Here is a 23,504-nt window from a genome sequence, read left to right on the forward strand (position 1 = left end):
ATCTTTAGGCTTTTAATGTATTGCCTATCGTAAAATTAGGTTGTTTTCATTACAGAAAATTACCAAAATATATAAAGGGGAAATGAAGGTAAAATGATCCCACAGATTAAAGACAACCACTTTTAATTCTTTGGTGTCTTCTTTATTGTCTATTTGAAATAGCAACACATAATTTACACACAAATAAATATCAGTTATAAAAGATTTAAATACTAAAGAAGGGTAAGTGTGAGAAGGTGTCCATTTACTGCTTTCCTTGCCCCTTAAGCAAAAAAATATTGGTTTGTGACTCTTCTGGATCCCTTACTAAGTGTAGGGAGGTTATTAAGAATGTATAATTCTTTTTAGGAAACTGGCATACGACTGTCTCCGTCAACAGCACACGTGTGGGTAGTGATGGAGCACGACCTTGGCAGGAGTTTCATATAAGAAAACTTAAAATTTGGTTAATTTAATAGATGAAAAATGCAGTTTTGCCTCTTAGGAGAATTTCTCTTAGGAACAATATCTCCGTATAGCCCAACGTGATAAAACAGCCTCTGAGCAGAGTATTTCTCTTCAGGTGGTGATAAATGGAGGTGCCACGTCCAGCGGCGAACAGGACAATGAGGACACCGAGCTCATGGCAATCTACACGACAGAAAATGGGATCGCAGAAAAGGTACCTCTACCCCCACCTGCTGCTCCTCCCCCACTGCTGCTCTCAGCTCCTGTGCTGGACCAGAGTGCCCTCCCTGGGATCAGTCTCTGCCCTCTGGGTAGGGGTGTAGGTGTGTTCTCTTTATAATGACAATAGAAGGAATTTTTAACTGGTCTCAATGGCAGTTCAGCTGAGGTCCATCTAGAGGTGTCCAGACTGGCTGTTAAGAGCCCTCAGCCAGGATGTCAGCCAGGTATCAGGTCTAGGTGTGAACATGACTCAGACCCCATGGGAAGTACTTCATTCTCTGGGCATCTTCCAGTTTCACAGGCCGTTTTTCTCATTTTGTGGCATGATGAGGATAGTGAGAAAAGCTACCGTGTATTTATTGTGCTTACGGTCGAGACCAGTAGCTGGTTGCTTCAAGCAGCCCGTCACATTCAGTCCTCTCAAAAACCTCATTAGAAAGATGTCACTGTTTCCATTTTAGAGGTGAAGAAAATGAAATAGCTTCTCCGCTATCTTGAATTTATGCAAAGAAAAGGTCACTCCAGAGGATGCTGCCCTTTGGGATCTTGCTTTTCAGATGGCATCTTAGAAAAGCTCCCCTGGAACAATGATGAGGAAACTGTGGATGGGGTGTTCCAGAAGAGTCAAGGGAACTGGGTGCCCGGGACATGGCCTGATTATATATAGCTAGCTATTTGTTATGATACATCCACTTTATAAAAATCATGACTTCTCTGCTGTCAGATAATGTTCTTAATGGTAACTGCTGGTTAATGTGATGCTAACTACAAGATTCCCATCTTGGAATTCCCTCAAAATATTTTATTCCTGAATGGACCAGAAGGGTAATGTCTGCCATTATCCATAGGATAGCATTGGGACCCTCACCCAGTAGCCCCCAGAGCATTTACCTTGGTATCATGGAGATTCTTAAATTAGGAATGTTGAGGGAATTGAACTTCATAGGTATTTGGAACAAAAATGAGTTAAATAAACAAAGTCAAAGGCTTTTATGTTCCTACTGAAATATAAGTATAGATGCCTCATAAAATTGGTTTACACAAGTGTGAAATGGTTGCAATGTACCGCAGCAGACCTGCCGTCATAATTTGAAAGTAGCAGCTGTTTCTGGTAATGACTGAAAGCAGCTCTGCTCTGTGTGAGGTGCTGTCATGTGGTGGCAGATGCAGCCTTTGGGCACAGCCTGTCTGTTCAGCAACTGGGCAGGTCGCTTACCTATGCAGAGTCTCTAGACCCTTATCTCTCAGTGGGGTCAGGACAGCCTTTCTAACTTCCCAGGGTGATTGTGAGGAACAAATGACAGTGTAAAATTACACAAGGCTTTGGGAGCCAGAGATCCCCAGACACCAAAGCAGTCACAAGTCAGGTCGTGACAGGGTCTCCCCTTGAATTTCCCCTTCTTGCTTAGTCTTTTGCTGCTCATGGTTTCAGCTGTGTAGTTGCAGTTACCATAAAGTTTGTTACCGATACTTCTTTTTTTAATTTTGAAATTTGTATTTTAAGCTAAAGTTGTGTGAATTCTGCAGATTTTCTTTAAGCTACCTTTTATTAAGGCACCAGTGGTGCTTCGTGTTTTTTTTTGTTGTTGTTATAAGTGTGCAGGTTGTATCTTTCCCACTAAGCACCCCTTGGCCTGTAGTCAGTGGATTTTAATATGTAATTTATTATTCCTCTTGTGAATAGTCTGTTTTGGATTGTATTTCCAAAATTTCTCCTCATCCGCTTTGTGCTTCAAGGGAGCATATAAAAATTTCCAGGTGGAGAAGAGTTTGTTATTGATTTTTTAGGTCTATTGCAGTATCATCAGAAAATGTTATCTGTAATGTGTGAAGTGTTTTTTTCTTTTTTGATGGAATTTTTGTGACTGTTCTGCTTAATTGAAAAGAAGGAATTGTTAATTTGATCAGCATGTGAACTTTGTGGTTGTTTTCTAAACTCATTATCAGCTGAAGAGATAAACCTGTTTGTTTACAGACGCATGATCTATTTTGGGGATTTGCTTTAAAATAACCCCCTACCCTGCTCCAGTAAAGTTGAAATGGGGTAGGGACTAATTTATTATTTTATTTTATTTTATTTTTTTAAAGATTTATTTATTTATTTATACAAGCACTGGGTACAGTCAGAAGCACAGGAGGGTGAGAGAATTCACCAAGCCAGAGTGGGGAGCAGAACAGGCAGAAGGACCGAAGTACACTGCTGAGGGGAGCAGCGGGCGGCTGGAGAGGTCTGGGAGCCTTGTGGGACCCTCCTCCGGTGGCCGGGGAGCAGCCAGGGATCGAACCAGCCCTGCAGAGGCTGCTGGTAGCTTCGCAACCCAGCGCTCAACCGCTGCGCCACTGGGGAGGCCCGTAGGGACTAATTTAAACAAGAAAAGAGTATTGATGACACTTGAAGCTGGAGTAGGCATTCAGTATTCTTTCTATCTCTGTATGTGCTTGAAAAGTTACATAACACAATTTGAAAAATAATTGAATCACTTGCAGTTGCTGCTCTCCCGTTTTCTGATATTGGATGTAGCTGGAAGAAACCACACCATCTTTTCCCCCCTTTCTTTTGTTTGTTTTGTGGATTCCTTGGCACAGAGTGACTTTGTTGGTAGTGTTTATGATGTTGACCATTCTGAGTCAGCTTTTCTGGCATTTCCAATGTTTACCTTCAAGGCTCATATTACTTTAGAAAAGTTGTCTTGAATTACATCTTCAGATATTAGTTCCAGTCTATTCTTTCATTTGGGTTCTCTACAACACTCCAGCTATGCATATTTCAGATTTCTTGCCTTCTCTAGCTATCACTTCTCTCTTCTTTTTCCTCTTAAAGTCCCCATTTCTAACCTGTGACCCTTACTGTTTTTTGTTTCTCTTGTGCTCCTAATTTCCTTTTTCCTTATTTTTCCTTTTACTTTGTTCTAATTCTGTCAATTCATGGTTTGGGATTTTTTTTTTTCCCCCTTTGGCCTCTCCTTCAATTTCTTTTTTTAAGGTCTCCCTCAATAGGGTTGATTGTTTTGAGTTTTCAAAATATTTGAATCTGTTTTCATTAATTCACCGACTACTGGGCCGAGTTTTTCTAATTTGTAAACATGTCCTTTTGGCTTCTTGGACATTTCTTATTTCTTTGATTAATGCGTGCATTGTATTTTCTTTATTCTGACTTTTTAAAAGCTGTTATTTCTTGTATGTGTTAATTTGGGGAGATATCTTTGACTTTCAGATCTTTCATTGAAATTTTTTAATTAACACCTTATTTTTTTTACTGTTCTAAACTTTAAAAAATATTATTTGCTTTCCTGTGTTCAAAATACATATTTTGTGTGTAAATACAGGTTTAAAAAACAAGACATTTTCTTCAAACTACATTTACCCTTTTTTGGTTTTTAATTTTGGAGATGTCCTTTGTTGTTCTCAGGTGAGACAGTTGAAAAGGCGAATGTAGTATTCGTGAGTGAGGAGTGTGTACTGGTGGGTCTAACCAGGGTAACCAGGTGGGGTCTTCACATATCAGTGTCCTATCTTTGCATCTGATAAGCAATCTTATAGTCTCCTCCCGAGGGTATAAGCCTGGCTTCTGGCATTCTAGACATAGACAAAGATGCCACCATTCATGCTTTTGTAATTAACCTCATGTAATATGGCCCAAGGCTGCTACATAAATTGCATTGCAAGTATAAGCCTGGGTTCTGGCATTCTAGAAGTAGACAAAGATGCCACCATTCATGCTTTTATAATTAACCTCATGTAATATTGCCAAGTCTGAAGCCTTTCTGGTTTACATCCTTTGAACAATATACTTTCATGTTTTGAAGCTTGGCTGCAGCAGTGAGTAACAGGGTAGCTCATTGGTTTTCGGCATAAAAGTTCATCCTCTCACCATCTCCGCTCTTGTCTTGTGCCTCCAAGCAGAGGCCCTTTCTGGACGGTTGCTGGTCAGCTGGCTGTCTCCTTCACACCTTCCCTCTCTGTCTTCCATGGTGGCATTGTCCTTCCCCATCCAAAATAGATCACAACTCATCCAAGTGCTTTCCATAGTCCAAAAATGTGCTAACCTCATTTCTTTTTCCTGTTCTCTTTATCCTTGTGGATTTGTGTCATATTTATACCTCCTGTGTATTTTTACACATGTAATCAATCTGCCATATGTAATGGGACTGCAAAAGCTGTTACTTTAAAAAGACAGATGAAGTTAATCCTTGGACTGGGTAAAGGACAAAAATGAGACATACACACTAGTAATGTGAAAAGAGAGAAAGGAAATGTAGCAGAGTATTAACTCCAATTTATGGTAATTAATTCGAAGCTACAGCAGGGTTGGCAAATGACAGCCTCCAAGCCAAATCTTGTTCAATACCTGCTTTTTAAAACATACGTTTTTTTGGAACATGACCACACTCATTCGTTTACATATTCTATCTAGCTTATTATAGGAGTTTGCTCGCTGCTACTCTGAGGAGATTGTTTCTGACAGGAAAAGGGACTACAGCTGACCAAGTAGTACCAGGCTAGATTAAATAACCAAAGAAGAGATTGGAAATTATTAACCATCTAAAGGCTCCAAGCTTGAAACTGAGTTTTGAGCTCATCAATCTTTGAAGGACAGATCATTTTCTTCTTCTTTAGATTATTTCAGACCTTAGAATAAGTTGAAAAAGTCTTTCAAAAAATGATGTCATTAAACTATTAACACAGTCATCTTATAAAGAAACCTTGTTCTTGGAGACTTTTTGTTTTCTCAATCTTTTAGAGGGTCATGTTTTTCATGAAGTTATAACTGAGTGCAGCAACAGTGTTCACAGGACCCAATAGGTTTCTCCTGGCACAGGGAGGACAGTTCAGCATGATGTGTGGAGCTACTGGCCCCCTTGATGGTAGAGTTACCTGCTCTGTGTCACATTAATACCACAAGCAGAAATTTATATTTTGTGTGTACATACGTGTGCTTAACTGTATCTTAGCATATCCAGGCTTAAAAAAAAAAAAATGTAAAATCTTAAGTTCTGTTCATGCATTTGATAGTTAAAACTAGCTATTTTGGGACTGATAGAATAATATTGCTTACAGTAGTAATTGTAGCATTACTCTAATTTCTTACTGTGACTTTGTGAGCAGTAACACTTTCTCCTGTGAGGCCATAGACAAGGTGATGTTGCTTTTCCCTTGTGTAGTAAGTCCAGTTATACATAGTTGCAGCATGTCAATGAATGATCAGCTGAGCTTGGGGAGTCCCAACACCTGTGTTGAGGATTTCCAAATAGAGTTCAGTGATTTGCTAGGGTTTATAGATTCAGAAAAGCTGTTAATACTCGTGGCTGTAGTTTATTTCCGAGAAAGAACACAGATTAAAATCAACAATGGTAACTGGTCCATAGGGCTTGGGCCAGGAGACACCAACGCATGTTTTTAATTGCCCTCCTAGTGGAGTCTTATGGCCCAAACCAGATCATTTCCCAAAAATAATACGTGCCAGTACTCAGGGTATTGTCAACCAGGGAAACCCACCCAAGTCTTTGTATCCAGGGTTTTTACTGGGAATCGGTCATATAGGAAAGATTGATCTGGTCACATGGCCCAAGGCTGCTACATAAATTGCGTTGCAAGTGTAAACTATTTGGGATCAAGGCTTAACTCAAGGCTTAAGGTGAACAAATACATCTTTAAGAGTAAGGCTGTACCAAGGGCTTAAGAGTTTATGTCCCAGGTATCAGGCAAGAGCCAAACTTTTTTTTTTTTTTTTTAATTCAGGGTTGTCTTTACTGCACATCACCACACATCACACTCCTCACACACGTGTGACTTCTCAACCACCTCACCTACAAAATTTTAAACAACACACACCATCTATTTTAACCCATCCAGCAATGCAAATGTGTCAATAACCATTGTTTGAATTGCAGAAAAAGTTCTGTGAAAAAGGTCATATTCAGTCCACATTTGGATTAGATCAAATGTCAGCTCACACCAGACATTTACCTTTAGGCTTTAGAAGGTGAGGTTGAATTGCATCACTTCCTTTGTTCAAAGGTATTTGGCCTCCAGATCCTGGGAAAGCAGATAGCTCCCTGTGCATGGAAATTATGCGACAAACCTTTGGAGTCAGCAGCTTTTGGTGGACCAGACCCAATGTACTAAGGGGCTCAAGTTTGGTTAGATGTGGTCTAGGTCACAATGTCATTTTGACCTGTTTTTGTGGAACATGTTTTAATTTTGTTTCCTGTTCAGCACTTTGTTAGGTTAAAAAAAGATGAGCATCTCAGATTCTGAGAAGGTGTTCATAGGGCTTTTTAACTACCAGAGCAAGGCTACCTGGAAAGCTTGGCGTTGCCTTGAGTTTTCTGTGAGGCCAGATACTGGGCAAGCTCAGAGGTGATGCAGAAGCTGACTGAAGTGTGTGAACTATAAAGTGTCTGGCCATCTTGGAGACCATGGCTGGAAAAAACGTGCCGCTCTTAATGTTTTGAAAATTCTTCAGTAAACGTGTGACACATACACAATGGACTACTACGCAGCTCTCAAAAAAAAGATAAGCTCTTGCCATTCATGACAACATGGATGGAGCTGGAAAAGGATAATATTAAGTGAACCCAGCCAGAAGGAGGAAGACAAATACTGACTGATGTCACTTATGTGTGGAATATAGAAAAACAAAACAAGGGGTCAGATAAAGCCAAACATTAAAAAAAAAACAAAACACAAAAAACAGGCCCTTGAAACCTGTCTGTGGAATGGGGCAACCAGATGGGGAGTGGGAGAGAGAAGAGGAGAAATGAGAACAAGAGGAGAGAGGACAAGGACCTGTGGTGGTGATGGGTGCACTGTGGCTACCATGCCTGAAAAGAGGGGGCTGGAAGCGACCCTCCACTTCTGTTATGGAAACAACAGTGTGAAACAATATTGATTCAATAAAAAAATTTTTGAAAAAAGTAAATACAAATAAAAATTCTTTTAATGATTGGGAGGAAATAAAGAAATGTCATCTGCGCTCAACACATTTTCAGTTTGTTTTTTTTTTTTTAAATTATTTTGTATATTTTTTGCATAATTTTTCATTTTTAACTACCAGAGCAAGGCTACATGGAAAGCTTGGTGTTGCCTTGAGTTTTCTGTGTGGCCAGATACTGGGCAAGCTCAGAGGTGACGCAGTCTGCATACAGTGTATGCATTTTCATCTTGGTTATGGTCCCTATAAAATTCCATTCACCCGTGAACTATCAATGATCCCTTGTGCTCTTCCCACCCTTGTTTTGATCCTACTCCCTCTCCCCTCCCCTCCCATAGTAGTATGTCTCTGATTTATAGTTGCCTGTTGATTTTGATTTTTACTTTATTATAATTAGGTTTTTTTTCCTGATTGATCACTTATTTGGATCCTCCACTTAGGATTTCCTCCTTCTCAGTCACCACTGTGTTTGAGCTGCAGTGTTTGGTAGGACATCTCAGGGCTGTATTCTGACATACAAAGCGAAAGCAGGGCCTGGATGGGGTGGGAAGGGCTGGTTAGTACTCCTTTAGAAAGTGGTTTGCATAAATAAATAAATCTTTTTTTTTTTTAAAGTTGTTTGCATTTTATAACATTTCTTCATCCAGGGATGCATCCAAGGGTATCACTGTGTGTTCTCTACCTAGGAATCTCTCTCCACACAGGAGGTCCCCATCTTGGGGAGAAGCTTTGAGAAAGTTGGATGCTTTGGGGGCTGAATTGATGCCAAGGGTTACTGATTCCCAAACTCTGATGGTAGACTGGCCCAGGAACAAGTGTGCTGAGCATTACCTCTTAGGTAGCCAGGGCTTACTTTTACACAAGAGTGGAAGCTGCTTTATGAAGTCCTTTTTTTAGTAACAGTGGCCTGAACTCAACTGAGTTAACTTCAGTTCTTGCTTTAATTACATTATCCCTTTCCCATCTCTCACTTGTAGAGCTCTCTGGCAGAGACCTTGGACAGCACCGGCAGTCTGGACCCCCAGAGGTCTGACATGATTTACACCATAGAGGATGTGCCTCCCTGGTACCTGTGCATATTCCTGGGGTTGCAGGTAAGATGGTTCCTTTATGGTATAACCACCAGCAGATGCTTGAATTGCCTGTTATCAGGACTTTTAAAAACATACAACTTCAATTTTTATTGACAACTATATAAGTTGTCAATAAAAATTATAAGTTGCTCTTTAAGAATGATGAGTGGGAATTGTTGACATCAGCTTCAAAATAGTGCAAGGATGTGAAGAACAGGAGAAACAGGTTAACCAGAGAATAGAGCGAAGATGTTCGGGGAACAAGCAAGTAACTCAAAGTAGAAAATTTAGAAGAGACACAGAAAAAAGTATAGAGGAAGGAGAAAATTAGAAAAGAAGAATTAGTTTTCATCTCCCATTTCTGGACAGCCATAAGTGTGGTCAACTCCGCTATGAAATAGGAGTGACCTGAGAAAGTGCCATGTTGGTTTCAGTCTTATTTTTAAAGGAAGAGAAACTTGACAATGGTAGCTGCTTTTCCTGTTGCAAATTCTGACAGAGGCAGACTAGGGAAGATTTCTCGGGGGGTGGTTGGGGGACAATGTGGGAGGACAAGTGGAATCTTGGGTTCTTGCCCATCCTTTATATCCCCCACCCCAGTTACAGCTTGAAATGAGGTTTGTGGAGAAGGGGGACAAGGCATGAGGTTCTTTTCCCCAGACACACCTCCCTGGCCTATGTCTGCTCTGGTGGTTTTAGTTCAGACTCTGTCCCCAAGTTTAAGTGATCAGCCCAACCCGAGGTGTTTCAGATGCGAAGAGAATTCGTCTCATTGCCCAGACAGGTTATTCACTTGAGGCCATGCTGTATCTGTCGACCTTTTGTGCAGACTAGAGTAATAAATAACAATACAAGTGAGTGAGAATGCACGAGAATGTAGTAGGAAGGAGAAATGCTGAAAAAGAAATAAGGTTTGGCCTAAGGTATGAGTGTGCACCTTAAAAAACAAAGCAAGTCTTCATGTGGATTATTTAAAAATGAAAACCCACAGGGACAGAGTTAGGCTAGCCTCAGAAGCAGCTGAGGAGGGGCTTATGGTTTCTGTCCATCTCGCCTGTCGCCCGCAGCACTACCTGACCTGCTTCAGCGGCACGATCGCCGTGCCCTTCCTGCTGGCAGACGCCATGTGTGTGGGGTTCGACCAGTGGGCCACCAGCCAGCTCATTGGGACCATTTTCTTCTGCGTGGGAATCACAACTTTGCTGCAGACAACGTTTGGGTGCAGGTGAGACTGGGTGCTAAGTTGGGAAGCTGAGTTGAGTGGCCCACAAGGCATGGAGCCAGCTGTTCATTGAGGGCTGCTTGGAAGGTCCGACTCCTGGCCTGGGGAGGAGATGGGGGGAGCATTTCAGTGGCTCTAGAAGAAACCCCTTGTTTTCCCTCTCTTGGTGGATGGCACCAAGTCACTTGGTTGTCCAACCTGGGAACTCAGACTCCCTCTCAGTTCCTTCCATCCCACCCCGGGCAGGTCAGCCTGGCTCCAGCACCCTCTCCCTGCCCTCATTACTTTAGTTCAGGCCAGGACTAGGTTCCCGCTGGTTTCCCAGCCGCCCATGTTACTATCTTCACCAGACTCCCCTGTGCTGTTTTTCTAGCATTTGCAGCTTCCTCCTTGGTGCTCAGCTTCACGCTCTGTTAAAAACCAGGATGTGCCAGTCTATAGGCTTGCTGTCTGTGCCCCTGCCTTCCAGCCCTACCTCTCAGCCCTGCCACCCCCTTCCCACACTCACCCTGGCGTGAGCTGCCTCCTGAGCTGGCCCTGCTGTTTTCCCCGCCTGTGCTTGTGCCCCCAGTAACCTGTATGCACTGCGCATCCTCCCAGTCCCTGCTTGTCCCTCCTCTGTGGGGAGCCCCCAGCTCCCCGAAGCCTGCGTTCTCTCCTCCGAGTTCCTGCCCCTGCGTCTATGTACGTTCTTCTAATGTGGCTTTGATTCGACTTTGTCCTTTTTTGTTTTTGTGTCTTTCCCCACTGGATGGTGCATCCCTCCTTGTTGCTGAGGCTCTGATTGGCTCCCCTCTGCCTCCCCACCCCTCAGCTTACATGGGCCTGGAGCTGGTCCAGGAAGGAAGAGATCTGTCCCCTCCTGCCTTCTCCTGCAGGCTGGCTTCGTCCTCTCCTGTCCCTTCTTCTGCCCTCTTCACTGCGCAGCCTCTTCCCTTACCCCAGCTCTCTGCTCAAGGAGTGGAATCTTCTGGGAGAGGATTGTTCTCAGGGGGAGGAGCAGCCGTATTCCTTTGCTCTTTGGAGACAATCTGAGGAAAACCTTTGCCTTTCCTGCAGGGGAGCGAGAGGGAACCGGCACAGAAGGCAACTTGGGAATTGTGGACTTGTCCAGTGAGTCAGGATTCTCTTGGACCTGGAGTTTTCCCCTTAGGTAGGGGGCAGGAGAATATTGGGACAGCAGTGAGCAGTGTCGGGTGTTGGATTGGCACCTCAGGCAGCGTCCCAGGGAGGGAAATAGCCGCTCCTTGCAGATAGAATGAAGCCATATGCGCTATGGGCTGCAGGGCCAGCCTTGGCAGGGCCGCCCGCAGTCACCTTGCTGAGCAGGTCCCTTACCTGAAGGGGGCTCTGCGAGGGTGGGGCTCGGTAGCTTCACCTGCCTAGGGAAGGAGGAGTGTTCCTGGATATCAGGGAGGCTGTGGTTCCTTTCTTAGAACCAGACAGTTCAGTTTGACTGGCAGTATCTTCTTCTTCTTCTTCTTCTTTTTTGTACATTTTAAAAGGAGAGGTTTATTAGGAAAAGGAGAGAAAGAGAGGCACCTGCACAGTCACAGGTGGGCAGGAGAGCTGCCATCTTCATTTTTTTGATTCAGGTTTCTGCATTTCAAGGCCAGGGTGGATTAAGCTGCTTCTTTTGGCTGACTCGGGAGTCCTACCTGTACCCAGGCACTAGTTCTCTGGGGAAATGTTCTGTTCTGTAAACAGCTGACTCATCGGGGAGCTGGTCGCACAAACCATCTGTAAATTTGGGCTGTGCCTGTGGTTGGGAAGTATTAGTTGATCTGAAGGGGGCACGAGCGATGTGTTTATGTACAGCCACGCACTGTGTGTGGCTCGGTCTGGTCTCATGCCAGGGATGTGGTCCTGACCAGTCGCCCAGCTGGTCCTGGTGGCACAGTGGCCTAATGGCAACACCGCAGGGAGGGCTGGGGGACTGTTAGATAAGTACTCTCACTTGGGGGTCGGGGTACCCATTCAGGACCGTCTTGCCCATTGTTGGGGCACAGGACCTAAACAGAACCTCTTGGGTCATTGCAGTTAACCCTGCACCCCACCCAAGTGGCGGTTGTACTGAGAAAGCAGGGGAGGGACCTGACACAATCGGGGATCCCCCAGGGACAGAAAGTAGAGCAGCGGCGTGTGCGCTGGGACTCGCTCACGCGGGCTCACAAAGGTGCGTGTGTCTGTGCTCGTGCCCAGGGGCTCAGGGAGAGCAGCTTCCCTGGCTGTTCATGGGAAGCGCCAGGGAAGCCCCGCCCTTATCTATGGGCACTGTGAGATGCAGTGGTCCCCCTTAGCTTAGTTGTAGATGGGGAAGTGCTTCTTACTCAGTAACCACATCAGCGACTGTGTGCTGTTTGGGGGTGGGTTGGCGTGTGGAGGGGCACTGGTATGGCTTTGTCTTAGGTCATGGGTTTCCTGTGGCTGTCGAAGTATGGGGCGGTGCCCACACTCTGATTCAGGGAAAAGAGGAAAAGCACCAACTCAGTCCCCTGTTGCTTTGGGAACCACATTTGCCTAAGGTGCTGGGTAACTGGACTGGCCATGGCTTGTTGAAGTGAGTCTAGACCCGGCAGCGGAAAGGAAGCTTGGGGGTTTGCAGCAGTGTCCTGTGGGGACTTGAAGGTCTCTGTTTGCAAGAAGCAGGACTGAAGGCCTTTTCCTATTACTCATACTCTACAAAATCCCAGACATATTTTAGGACATCTATAATATTGACTAGACTACAGAAACACAAAAGGTGCTCTAGAATAAAGGCAGAACGTCACCCCTAGGACACTCCCTTTGTAAATACAGATCTGTGTCCCTGTTGGCACCCAGCAGGAGCAGACTGGGGGTGTGGGAGGGACCCAGAGGGAAAGACTGATGTAGCCACCACTGGGAGTTAACTTCCAGCTTGACAGTCGCAGGGTTTAGGTGGCCTGGGCCGGTGGGTGGGTTGGCTTCATGGCTCAGTACCTACTTGCTCAGGCTTAGAGCAGCAGAAGGAAAAGTTTGACCTGTTCACCTGTCACACTTTCTAAGACAGATCTTCAGACTCGTCCAGGTTGAGTGTTTCCCTGTGTTGTCTGAAGCTTTGCATGTCTCCTTGTGCATTTGCCTCTTACTGAGAGCCTGATACCCCATCACTCTGGATGCAGGGGGTGTGTGAGGCCAGAGACCAGCGTGGGCCATGCTGTTGGCCACGGGTTTTTTCTTTTGAGGAGCTAAGACAACTGCAGGTCTGGTGCAGAGGTAGGAGACCGTGTAAGCTCCCACCTGAGCCTGTGGCCAGGCTGTCTCTGCTCCTCCTGTCATCACACAGCCGGAGAAGAGAGGCGTGCTGTTCCTGGCAGCCTGCGTCCTTCCATAAAAATAACCCAAATTGATAGGGAAACAGAGAAGGACATGGACATGCCTTTGCAAACTTGAGTGTGAGGTCCACGAGCCAGCTTTCAGGGCCACCAGGCAATGTGTGTGTTTGCAGCAGGCTGTGCTGGATAAGGCCACACAGTGTGATGCGGTGCGTGTTGCATACCCTCTCTCTTCCTCGTGTAGCCTCCTGGCCTGAGAGTGGCCACGGGACCATGACCTGTTCCGCAGTGGAGGATGTGGTCTTCAGCTCCAGTGGTTGTGAGTTCTGTGACTGCAGTGTTTCCCAGAGCGGGGAGGGATGCAGTTTTCTGATGTGGCTGCTGCTTCTGTCTCCCGCCTCCCCCCTTGACCTTGATTAATTCCCCCAGCTTTTTGCTTTCATCTAGGGCTTCATTGCCGAGTTCCCTTGAGTGAGGTTTCGACAGTTTTCATTCTGGTTGATGTGTGATCTCAAGCCAAGCTGCCCCTCGGGCCCCTTGGCCTTGTTCCAGGAATTAGTACAAAGTCTTGAAAATCCCAGGAGATCAGTGCAGGGTGTTCAGCCAGCCTGCAGTCATCCTGCTTCCCTGCGGAAGTCTGCTGGTGCCTTGGCTGCCACTGCCTTCTCCAGTAGACTTGGTTTTGGTAGCAGCTCTGAGCTTCCCAGAGTCCAAACCCCAGGCTCCCAGTGTCAGTGCAGAGCTGGGGGTGAGGGAGGGTCCTCTAGGACACTGTCCCTTCCTCACCATTGCTGGCCTTCCCTGACTTTGAGGTGTGGCAGGAAGACAAGTCCTGCTCTCATAGGGGGTACCACCAGCCTTTTGCACCAGGTGTACCCTGGACACCTCACTTGGAGCTCTGCGGCACAAGAAAAGCCTGCAGGTGGGGTGGCTCCCAGAGCAGCTTGTGCAGGCCATCGCACACCTGCTGCAAACACACAGAACCTTCCTTGGCTGAGTCGTGGTGGCTGGTTCAACAGCCTGGTCTCTAACCAGTTTGCCTGCCCTGAAGCCAGAGCTTTGTCTCCACCTCCCTGAGGTCGTTGGGAGCTGTGCATAAACGTGCTCCCTGAGCTGGGGCAGCTTCATGGAAGCTGGAAGTCTCTGGAAGTCTCAAGTCAGGGCTTTGAGCCCTGAACTGTTGATACAACTTAAGGAGAATGGAAGGATGAAGTGATGACATTAGGGAGACTTGAGATTTTCTCCTGCATTTTCTTTCTGTATTTGTGTGTGGGGGGAGTATAGGTGCAGTTTTTGGAACCATTCGAATGTGAAGTTGCAGAAAGCACGCCAACTCACCCCGAGCACGGCTCGGACGGAGGACCCCTGTGTGTCCATTTACCACATCTGAGCAAATTAGCAGTCATTCCCCTGCCATCTAATATTCAGCCCACATTTATTTAATTTCCCAAGTTATCCCTAAAATATCCTTTACAGCTCTGCCTTCATCTCTGTGATTCTGGATCCAATCAAGTTCATTTGGTGTGTTTGTTTGTTGTGTCTCTTTGGTCTCTTAATAACGGTCCTTTCCTTTTTCCTTCATATCATCTCTTTCAAAGAGTCCAGGCTGGTTGTCTTGTCAGTCGTCACGTGGTTGGTCTGAATATGTTTGCGTGTGTCCTCCTGGGTGGTATTTGATTTATTCCACAATTCCCCCATATTTGTTATAACCTGGAAGATGGGACCAGAGGCATGGTTGATTCAGGGTGAACATTTTTGCCAAAATAACTAACAGAGGTGAGAGTGAGCTCTTTGTGTTCTGTCATGTTAAACAGGCACATGATAGCAGGTCGTAGGGTTCCCCCCTCAAATAAAAAAATTTACTCACAGGATGTAGGAAGTGTGTTAAAATGGAAGGGCAGTGGATGATGACCTTGGGGGAGGGAGCTTTGCCCCTCTTTCCCCTAAGTACCATGCAAGGGAACTTCGGCCTAGGAGGTGTCATTGTTCTTGTATCATTTTCTAACCATGTGACTTTGGCCAAACTGCCTGGTTTCTTAAAGCCCCTTTTGCCTATCTGTAAAATGGTAATAAAGGTAAAATTGTTAATGAGCATCAAAGGAGAGGATGATTGATACCTGTTCTCACATTCCCGCTGGCTGTTTGTGCTGGGCCTTCTGGAAGGGAAGGAGGCAGGTAGGTGTAGGTGAAGGCAGAGGGCTACAGTGGCCAGCACTGGGCTGCCTCATGAAGCAGTATGTCCTTGGTGAGTCCTTGAGTATGCTCCCTAGGCACACTGCCAGCACTCCCTGACAGCACCCTCACCCCTATCACAGAGACCATCAGGAAGCAGTGTTGGGGGGCATTTCTCCCACCCCTCTTAGGCCAGAGCACTCCCTCTTCTCATTGGGGCTGTTCAGTTTTGCTCCTTCAGCTCCAGCTTTTCTCTGTGATCTCCCCCAGATATACCCTGTTTCTATGCCTGCTAATATTTTGGATGCTGCAGGGGACCAGGACTGATGCAGTATATGTGGAGGTAGTGAATTTATTTCTCTATGATCTTTAAACTGAATTTGTGGCAACACTGCTTTGAGCAAACCTGACAGTGCCATTTTTCCAGTGTGTACACAGGTACAATTAATTGAGGGGTCCACAGTGTTTTTATACATAGTGCTACCATATACTTTATAGATGACAGTGCATGTAGCATAAACACAAATTTCACATGCATTGGAAACAAACAAAAGAAAGTCATGTGGCACTTTATTGAGGTGGTCTGAACCTGAACCCTCAGTACCTCCAAGGTGTGCCCCTCTCAGGTAGGTAGGCAGGCAGGTAGGTAGATAGATAAGAAATAAGTTAAAAATTAATTATATTGGGCCTCCCTGGTGGCGCAGGTGGTTGAGCACCAAGCTGTGAAGCTGTCCACAGCCTCTGCAGCGTGGGTTTGATCCCGGCTGGCCGGTGAGGGTCCCACATGGTGCAGCAGACCTCTCCTGTCTTACCCGCTGCTCCCCTCAGCAGTGTATTTCGTCAGTCTGCCTGTTCTGTTCCCCACTCTGTCTCTGTTGAATCCTCTCACTCTCTTGCACATCTGGCCTGTACCCCAGTTCTTGTGTAAATGAATAAATAAATCTTAAAAAAAATTAATTATATTGGATCACTATAGTGGGTAAATGGGAATGTGGCGGGGGGCAAGGAAGGGAGTGAGATTTTCCTGGTATATTTCTTGACATGTATTCATTTTTTTTCTCTGAATGTACAAATGTCCAATATACAAAATAATTTAAAACTAAATGCTAGAATTGACGCAGAAATAAGTGAACCTAACTGACTATATGTCAAATTGCTAGCCATATGGAGAAAAGAACTTATTCACAGTCTTAGAACAGAGTGTTTTGCATGTCCTGCATGGGTTATGTTCTCAGGACAAAACAGAAGTAATCTTAAACTTGGTAGTCATGTTTGTGATGACATTAGCGTCATTCTGGAATTGAATGTCCGACGTTATGGAACAAATTAATAGGTTTATTTAATTTTGAAATCAGGACACTTAATGTAGAAGGAGAGATACAAATATGGAAAGAAGGTAACCCAGGGACACTGGGTTGACCTGATCATTATGACCCCGTAATTAAAAAGTATCTCTTCATAAATGTCCCCTGTACCAGGGAAATACTAGTATTCAGATCTTACTCTCTAAATACGCTCTCCACGAAAATGAACCAGGGTTCCTGGGAACGAGCTTGACTGCAGGGCTGGGACTGAGAAAGCACAAGTTGAACCTGGGACATCTGCCAGAAAGCGGAGAACTGCTCATGGAATGAGGGCACACAGGGGCAGTTTTGTCAAAAAGAATGGGATCCTGCCTGGACAGGCTGCTTCGCGCACACTTGGAACACTTTAATTATTAAAAAGAACAGTCATAGGAGTGAATTATAAAACTGAAGGAAAAAAGGGATCTATGAGTCAGGAATCTGAGTCTATAGTGTGATGTTCAAAAAAGGGAAAAGAGCTGGATGAAAGGACACCAATAAAATATGGATGGAATGATAAAATTGGAAAGTGGAAATATAATATTCACATAGTCTGAGAATAACTCTGCAGGTCGTATAATCATTACAGAAAGGGAAAGGAACTTGTGAAGTTCCAGCAGTCACTGCCCAGCCATGCACCCCACCTCTTGGGGCATCTGGACATGACAGGATTATATTGATGCCAAACTCAATATAGGAACTCTGGTTGGATTGGGGGGTGGGGAGGGGCATGGGAGGAGTAGGCAGCAATGAGCACTAAGTACTGTTCATAAACAATTAGAGAAATTGAAGTATGGCCTGAATAGTTAATTGCATTATTAAATTACTGTCACCTTTCTTGGGTGTGACAAGTGGGAGGAGATGATATAGAATATGTTTAGTCTTAGGAGATGCCTGCTGAAATGTTTGGTATGAAAGCTAATTTCCAACAAATTCAGCTGATATATGCATACAAATAAATAATAGGAAATGTTACCAATTGAGAAAAGAGTTTTCTTCCAGACTTGTGTGTTCTGCTCTTATTTAAAGGCACTTGGGACACACATTCCTGATCACAGATTCAGTTATGAGATTATAGCTCTTGAAAACCATGCCTGTTTTATGTTTCTTGGAGATGGTTTTCAACTTGTGCTGCAGTTTAGGCTGACAAAAATGTCTGTTTAGCAGTGGATGGTTTTGTACCCACTAGATTACTTTCTTATAAAAGGCAAGGAAACCAGGCACAGAATACAGTCTTCCATGTTGATGAGGCCTGTATTTGTTTTATTCCTTTTCATTAAAAGATATGAGCAAATATATTTTGCTCATGGTGTTGCTTGCAGACCATCCCTTTTAAGCTTTTTAAGCCCTTTCAATATCTTTCCCCGAGGGCACCAGAAGAAGACTAAACCTCTGGGAACTGGGGAAGTTACCTTGAAAATCCATGCACATTTTATTCTTTACTAAAAAAAAAAAAAAAGAAACCAAAAGCCTTTCCCACATTTGCAGTTGAAATCAACATGACAAAAATTATTTCTAGTCTAATAAAATTCCTTGGAAAGAATATTTTTAAATAGCACCTTCAATTAACTAATTGAAATTTGGTGCTTGGGTTATAGTGGTGGATGAAATGGGCTCAATTCCTGCTGTCAGGGCGATTTCAGCCCCCTGGTGAGGTGGGCAGGCCAGCATGCAGGTAGCTCATCAGCACACACAGCTTCAATGTTGAGAAGGGGCAGGTGCATGTGGACACCCCCTGGGCTGGCAGGTCACCCCACCACAGGATGAGAGGGGTCCTCAAAGCAGACTGAAAGGGAGCCAGTCGGAATAACACCTGAGAAAGTTCTGTGGTTAAGGCTGCATTTCTCAGTTGCCCCTAAGTGGTCCTTTCAGAGGAGGGACCCTAGTGCTTTTCCTTGTCCCTACAGGAAGAATGCAGAGCATTTGCCTCCTGGGACCCTCTACTGCCCCCACCTGCAGTGAAGGTTCTCAGTTCTCCAGGCTTGCTCGGCCCATTGGTGGTTTTACTTAGCAGCCACTCTTCTCTCTGCCTGGATGACTCATATCTGTGCAGACGTGGTGATGTGCTTCTCATCCTTAACCCAAGTGCCCGCTCCTGAGAGCCCCCACCACAGCATCGCACACTGTTCACATTCTGCCCTTCATGTGTGGCCATGATCGGTGTTTCCTTCTCAGAAACCCCTCAAGTGCCCGGAAGTGGTTTTTTTCCATCATCATATCTGCTTATAATGGGATCTGTTCCAAGCAGATACCCAAGAAATGTTCACGAAGTGACCAAAATGACAGATCTCTTCATCTGGCCCTGGGATTGGCAGTCTTTGTGGTACTTCGTGCCCCAGCCTTACTTACCTCAGCCTTACCTTGCACTGCATTGTTCAAAATGTAGATTGGAGGACTCCAGCCAAGTCTGAATAACCAGTAATGGGTGAAATGTGCAAATCCCCATTTTTAACAAGCACCCCCAGGGATTTGTGAGGTAGCCTTCTGGGAACATGGGTGTGGAGAGACTTGCAGAAATCATGGCCAAGCTGTTGTGGGTTGTAGGAGAACACTGCATAAATCCTAAGGAGAGCCTGGAGTATTTCCTAGAAGAGGTGGTATTTTCTCTGTGCCTCAAAAGATGAATAAAATTGAATGTTAGAAGAGATAAACAAAGGCTCAGAGACAAGAACCTGGACCGTTGGAGCAGAATGCAGGCGTGTGAAGGGCCTGTGACGAGAGGAGGCCAGGAAATGGCTCAGGTCACCTCGGTGCCCAGGAGGAGGCCAGTGTCTCCACAGCAGGATTTTGAGCAAGTAAGGGCTTGTCTGGGGCTGCTTAGGGTCTTCCACCATCCTGGGTCTAGAGCCTGCGTGGGCTGTGTCATAACAACATCTAGTAACATTGCTAACTTTAAAAACCGTCATCTACAAAAAACCTCATTCTTCCATATTTATAATGTGCTTGTCCCTGTTGACAATTTTTTTTGCTGACCGGCTTCATGCTGAGGAAGTACCCAGAAAAGCAGCTCTGTCAGGCGAGGTGTCTCGTGCTTTATCAGCCGCAGTCTTTTTTCGCTGACGTGATCTAGGGGAGCTCCTGTTTCACGTGGTCCCATGCACTTCTTGTGGCTTTTTCAAAGGCTTATTTCAGCAAGTCACCGAGGGAGTCCACATGACTGTGCTCCTTCCTGCAAAGTGGCTGCTTGTCCTCCAGCCAGTGCTGCGGATAGCCGGGGGTGTGCCTGCTGAAGGGCGAACATGGAAGCTGCCACATGCAGCCTTCCCCAGGTGGGAGACTTTGGGGCAGCACCTCTAGGGATTTTCTGTTCACATCCATGTTCAGAAGAACACTAGTTGCTTGGAAGTGAGTGAGCTTCTTTGGAACTATTCTCTCGGGGCATTTGGTTGTGGTTTAACCATCAGATGCTTGTCCTGAGAAGTTCCTAGGCTATAGTCAAGTTGAGACCAAGGTTGAGGACAGTTCATATCATTAGGCGTGGAACCCAGAGCCACATCCAGTGAGTCACCAGGGCAGCACTGACCACAGTGTTCCTAAGGGCACGACCTTGAGATGCCATTCACACAACATTGTCCTAGGATGTGTTGCTTGAACTCTGAAATAATAAAACAGATGCCCTTTCGCATATGTAAGATGGCATCTATTTCTGGTAAGAAGCTGACCTTCCTGTTCTTCCAGTGCATTTCTGAGAAATTGTGCTTAAAGAATTTTTGTAGATTGGTGTTTTCCCCTTGGATGTACATTCCTACTTTTCACTTTTAGTCTTGACAGGCACTATGCTCTGGGCCCCTCCCAACAGGTAATTATAAGTGAGCAGCTGGTGGAGGACACGCCGGGTAAAGAGCTATGGGCCAGGCATCTGCTCTGTACTGTGGAGCCTGCCCCTAAGCCTGAGCCAGCATCCTGCCTCAGCATCATGAGTTCACTACATGATTAAAAATGGCCAGGAAACCAAAAGGATCTTGACCCTCATCTGGCTCAGGAGGGTGTGTGCTGGCTCTGGATGCGGACAGCAATTGCTTGTCCATTAGCCAGAGTCACACTGTTTCTCAGACCAGTTCCTGTTTCACCTGGGGTAGGACTTAACACAACCAGACAGCTCAGGGAAGGCTGCTGAGTCCCCATCCCATTGACAGAAGGCTGGTTGGGGGTTTTTAAGAAGGATCTAGATTTCTAGGACTTCCCAACCCTGGGAACAGGAGTCAGTTTTATATTTAGTACCCCCGCCACCAAAGCAATGTTGAGACAGTGATTAAATTCTCACATTAGCTCCAGAAGCCACCTCCATATACAGCGATAGCCAAAAACCTGTAATTCCAATAGAAAATTGCAAAAAATCTTTTGAATTTGGGTTGTTGGAATTATTTGTAATATCAGCATGAACTATCTAAAATGGAATGGAATGGTGGAATTCAAGGATTTCTGCTTTTAGTGTGAGGGTGCAGGCAGAAATTTCAGAAAGAACGCACACTCTGGGTCCTTTAAGAAGGGGGTAGAACACAGTTATTTTTTATTAAGCAAAGTATGTCTACTGTTGATTTCTAACTCACAGCTTTCCTTTTCCACAATAGGTCTAGATCACTAACATGATTTTAAAGCCTGTCCTTTGATTTAAAGCAGTTTTTCACTTATAAAGTGGGACAGCAGAGGAAGATATTTCCCCCTATGATATCTATATAGTAAGAATTGGAAGGGCGGCGGAGGGGTGGGGAGCAGAGGATGCACGCTGATGCTTAATAAGGAGCTCACAGCTCTGCAGGAGAGCGATGCCCACATGCCTGACGTCTCCCACCCTGAGGGGAAAGGTGGCTTTGGCAGGGGCTGGTGTTGGGGTGCTGGTGCTGACCACAAGATGCACCCCGGGTCTGTTTGGGGGGAGAGCAGCAGGATGGGAGGATGGACAGTCCAGCCTTTGTGGCACCAGAGATCTTTGCAGACTGGGGCTCTTTCTTCCAGGTGTGCCTGCATTTTCTCATGTGCTGTTTGTCTATGGAAAAGACTGTTAAGCTGTCAAATAGTGAACTACCTCGGTAGTTCCTGATGCCGTGATCATGGTTTTGGTCTCGTTTCTTTTAGGTTACCCCTGTTTCAGGCCAGTGCTTTTGCATTTCTGGCCCCTGCTCGAGCCATCCTGTCTTTAGATAAATGGAAATGTAACACCACAGGTAATTGCAGTTATTTCCACATATGTCATTGGGGTCCTTTAAAGCAGGTGATATAGAAGGGAGGCCTGGTTGTGCTGCCCTTTGCAGCATTAAGTCCTTTCTGGAATCAGGCAGGGAACACACAAACCAACAAACAGCCTAGAATGCTCCAATCTGTGGATTGTGTTTCTGTCTCTCTCTCTCTATCCACTCGTTCATCCCTCACCCCAGAGCAAGGAAAGACCAGAAACAATCTCATTTCTCTATGCTAATGATATTTATAAATATGGGAATGGAATAGAAGAAAATTTGTGCTATTTTTCTGCCTCTTTCTTTCAGTGGATTTTATAAACCACCAGTAATCACTCTCTTGCTGCGTGAGCATACCTTCTCTGAAACATCTCTGCTTTTTACGGATCTGGCTGCTTTGGTTTTCTGCAAATGACTTTCACCTCCCTCCCCTTAGTGATGGCAAAGATCCTTAAGTAACCCTGTAAGGTCAGGAAAAGATCAGATACGTGATTGGAGAAAATCAGTCAGACCTGTTATCCCTACTCTCAAAAAACTGTCACCTTTTTAGGTTCTAGGAGCAAAGTTTTCCAGCCTTCATTTCCTTCCTTGCTCCTAGGAATTAACTTGTGGCCACTGATTTCCTTTAGGGACTGGGAAAGGCCCTGTGTTTTATCTAAGTTTTTAAAACCTTAGTCAGGCAGCCTTGCTGTTGGGCGTTCAGTTAGCTCCTCGCCAGGCTTGGTCTTTGTGTGAGGCTGGCACTAGTGATGTGCCCCACCAAGTCACTCAGCTTATGACAAGCCAGGTGCTCTCAGCCGATGAGTAAATTTGGTTAAATTAGTGCTGGGGAATACACCTTTCAGTATGGTAAGCCCTGCTGTTGCATTTTAGCGATGGGTAGTTATTCAATATACTTAAAACAGGGAGGGAATTCTTAAGAGTAACGTGATTCTTGCCTGTGAAATACATCAGTGTTACACCAAGAAAAATTTTGTCTTTGTTTTTGTTTTCAAGATGTTTCAGTTGTGAACGGGACGGCAGAGCTGCTGCATACAGAGCACATCTGGTACCCCCGGATCCGCGAGGTAATGATGAATGCCGTCTGCTTGCGGCTTCTTTGTGCCTCTTCTGCTTCAGGGCAGGTGGTACTCAAGTGGTTGCTATCACTGGCACTCAGTCTTTCTTTTGTGGTCAGCTACTGGCATGCTTATTTCTATCATTAAACTAAATTTTGAGGACGTCATTATAAAATAAATTGCACAGAAATGCTCTGTGCAGTCAGTGTTGGCCTGTCGCCTCCTAATGCCTCTCTTCCTGCCCACTTGGCTGCACCCTTTGGTGTAACCAGCCCAGGTATGTGGCTCTCCCAGAGGGAGCCATCGAACTGCATGTCGATGTGCAGCAGAACTCCTCATCCTGACCTCAGTGTTCACCCGCATCCATGGGAAGAATTGGACACTTGTCTGTGACAGGGCACTTGAATGGAACGGGTGTGGAAATTTTTTGTCAATGACATTGTCTTTTAAATGTCATGCAGGGGCTCACTTTTAAAGTCAAGAATCTTTGTACTACAGTGTTTCTCTGAGGCTGGGTTTGCATGCTGTGTGACTTAAATGGGAACTATCGGTGTAAATGATGT

The 23,504-nt window shown here is 45.2% G+C and overlaps 1 protein-coding gene across 4 annotated transcripts in view; it reads left to right on the plus strand.

Annotated features, from left to right (window-relative positions):
* The window catches only part of SLC23A2 (solute carrier family 23 member 2), a 107,061-nt gene that overhangs the window by 61,539 nt on the left and 22,018 nt on the right, over window positions 1-23,504 (plus strand). For all 4 annotated transcript variants that reach the window (XM_037495102.2, XM_037495082.2, XM_037495091.2 and 1 more), the window contains 5 exons: window positions 563-661; window positions 8,581-8,697; window positions 9,744-9,901; window positions 21,786-21,874; window positions 22,880-22,950. In XM_037495102.2, the coding sequence (XP_037350999.1) occupies window positions 563-661; window positions 8,581-8,697; window positions 9,744-9,901; window positions 21,786-21,874; window positions 22,880-22,950 (534 nt within the window). The remainder of the gene's footprint in view (window positions 1-562; window positions 662-8,580; window positions 8,698-9,743; window positions 9,902-21,785; window positions 21,875-22,879; window positions 22,951-23,504) is intronic.

The sequence above is a fragment of the Talpa occidentalis genome, unplaced genomic scaffold (genome assembly GCF_014898055.3).
Source record: "Talpa occidentalis isolate TD23 unplaced genomic scaffold, MPIMG_talOcc4v2.1 talOcc4.10, whole genome shotgun sequence".
Lineage (NCBI taxonomy): Eukaryota > Metazoa > Chordata > Mammalia > Eulipotyphla > Talpidae > Talpa > Talpa occidentalis.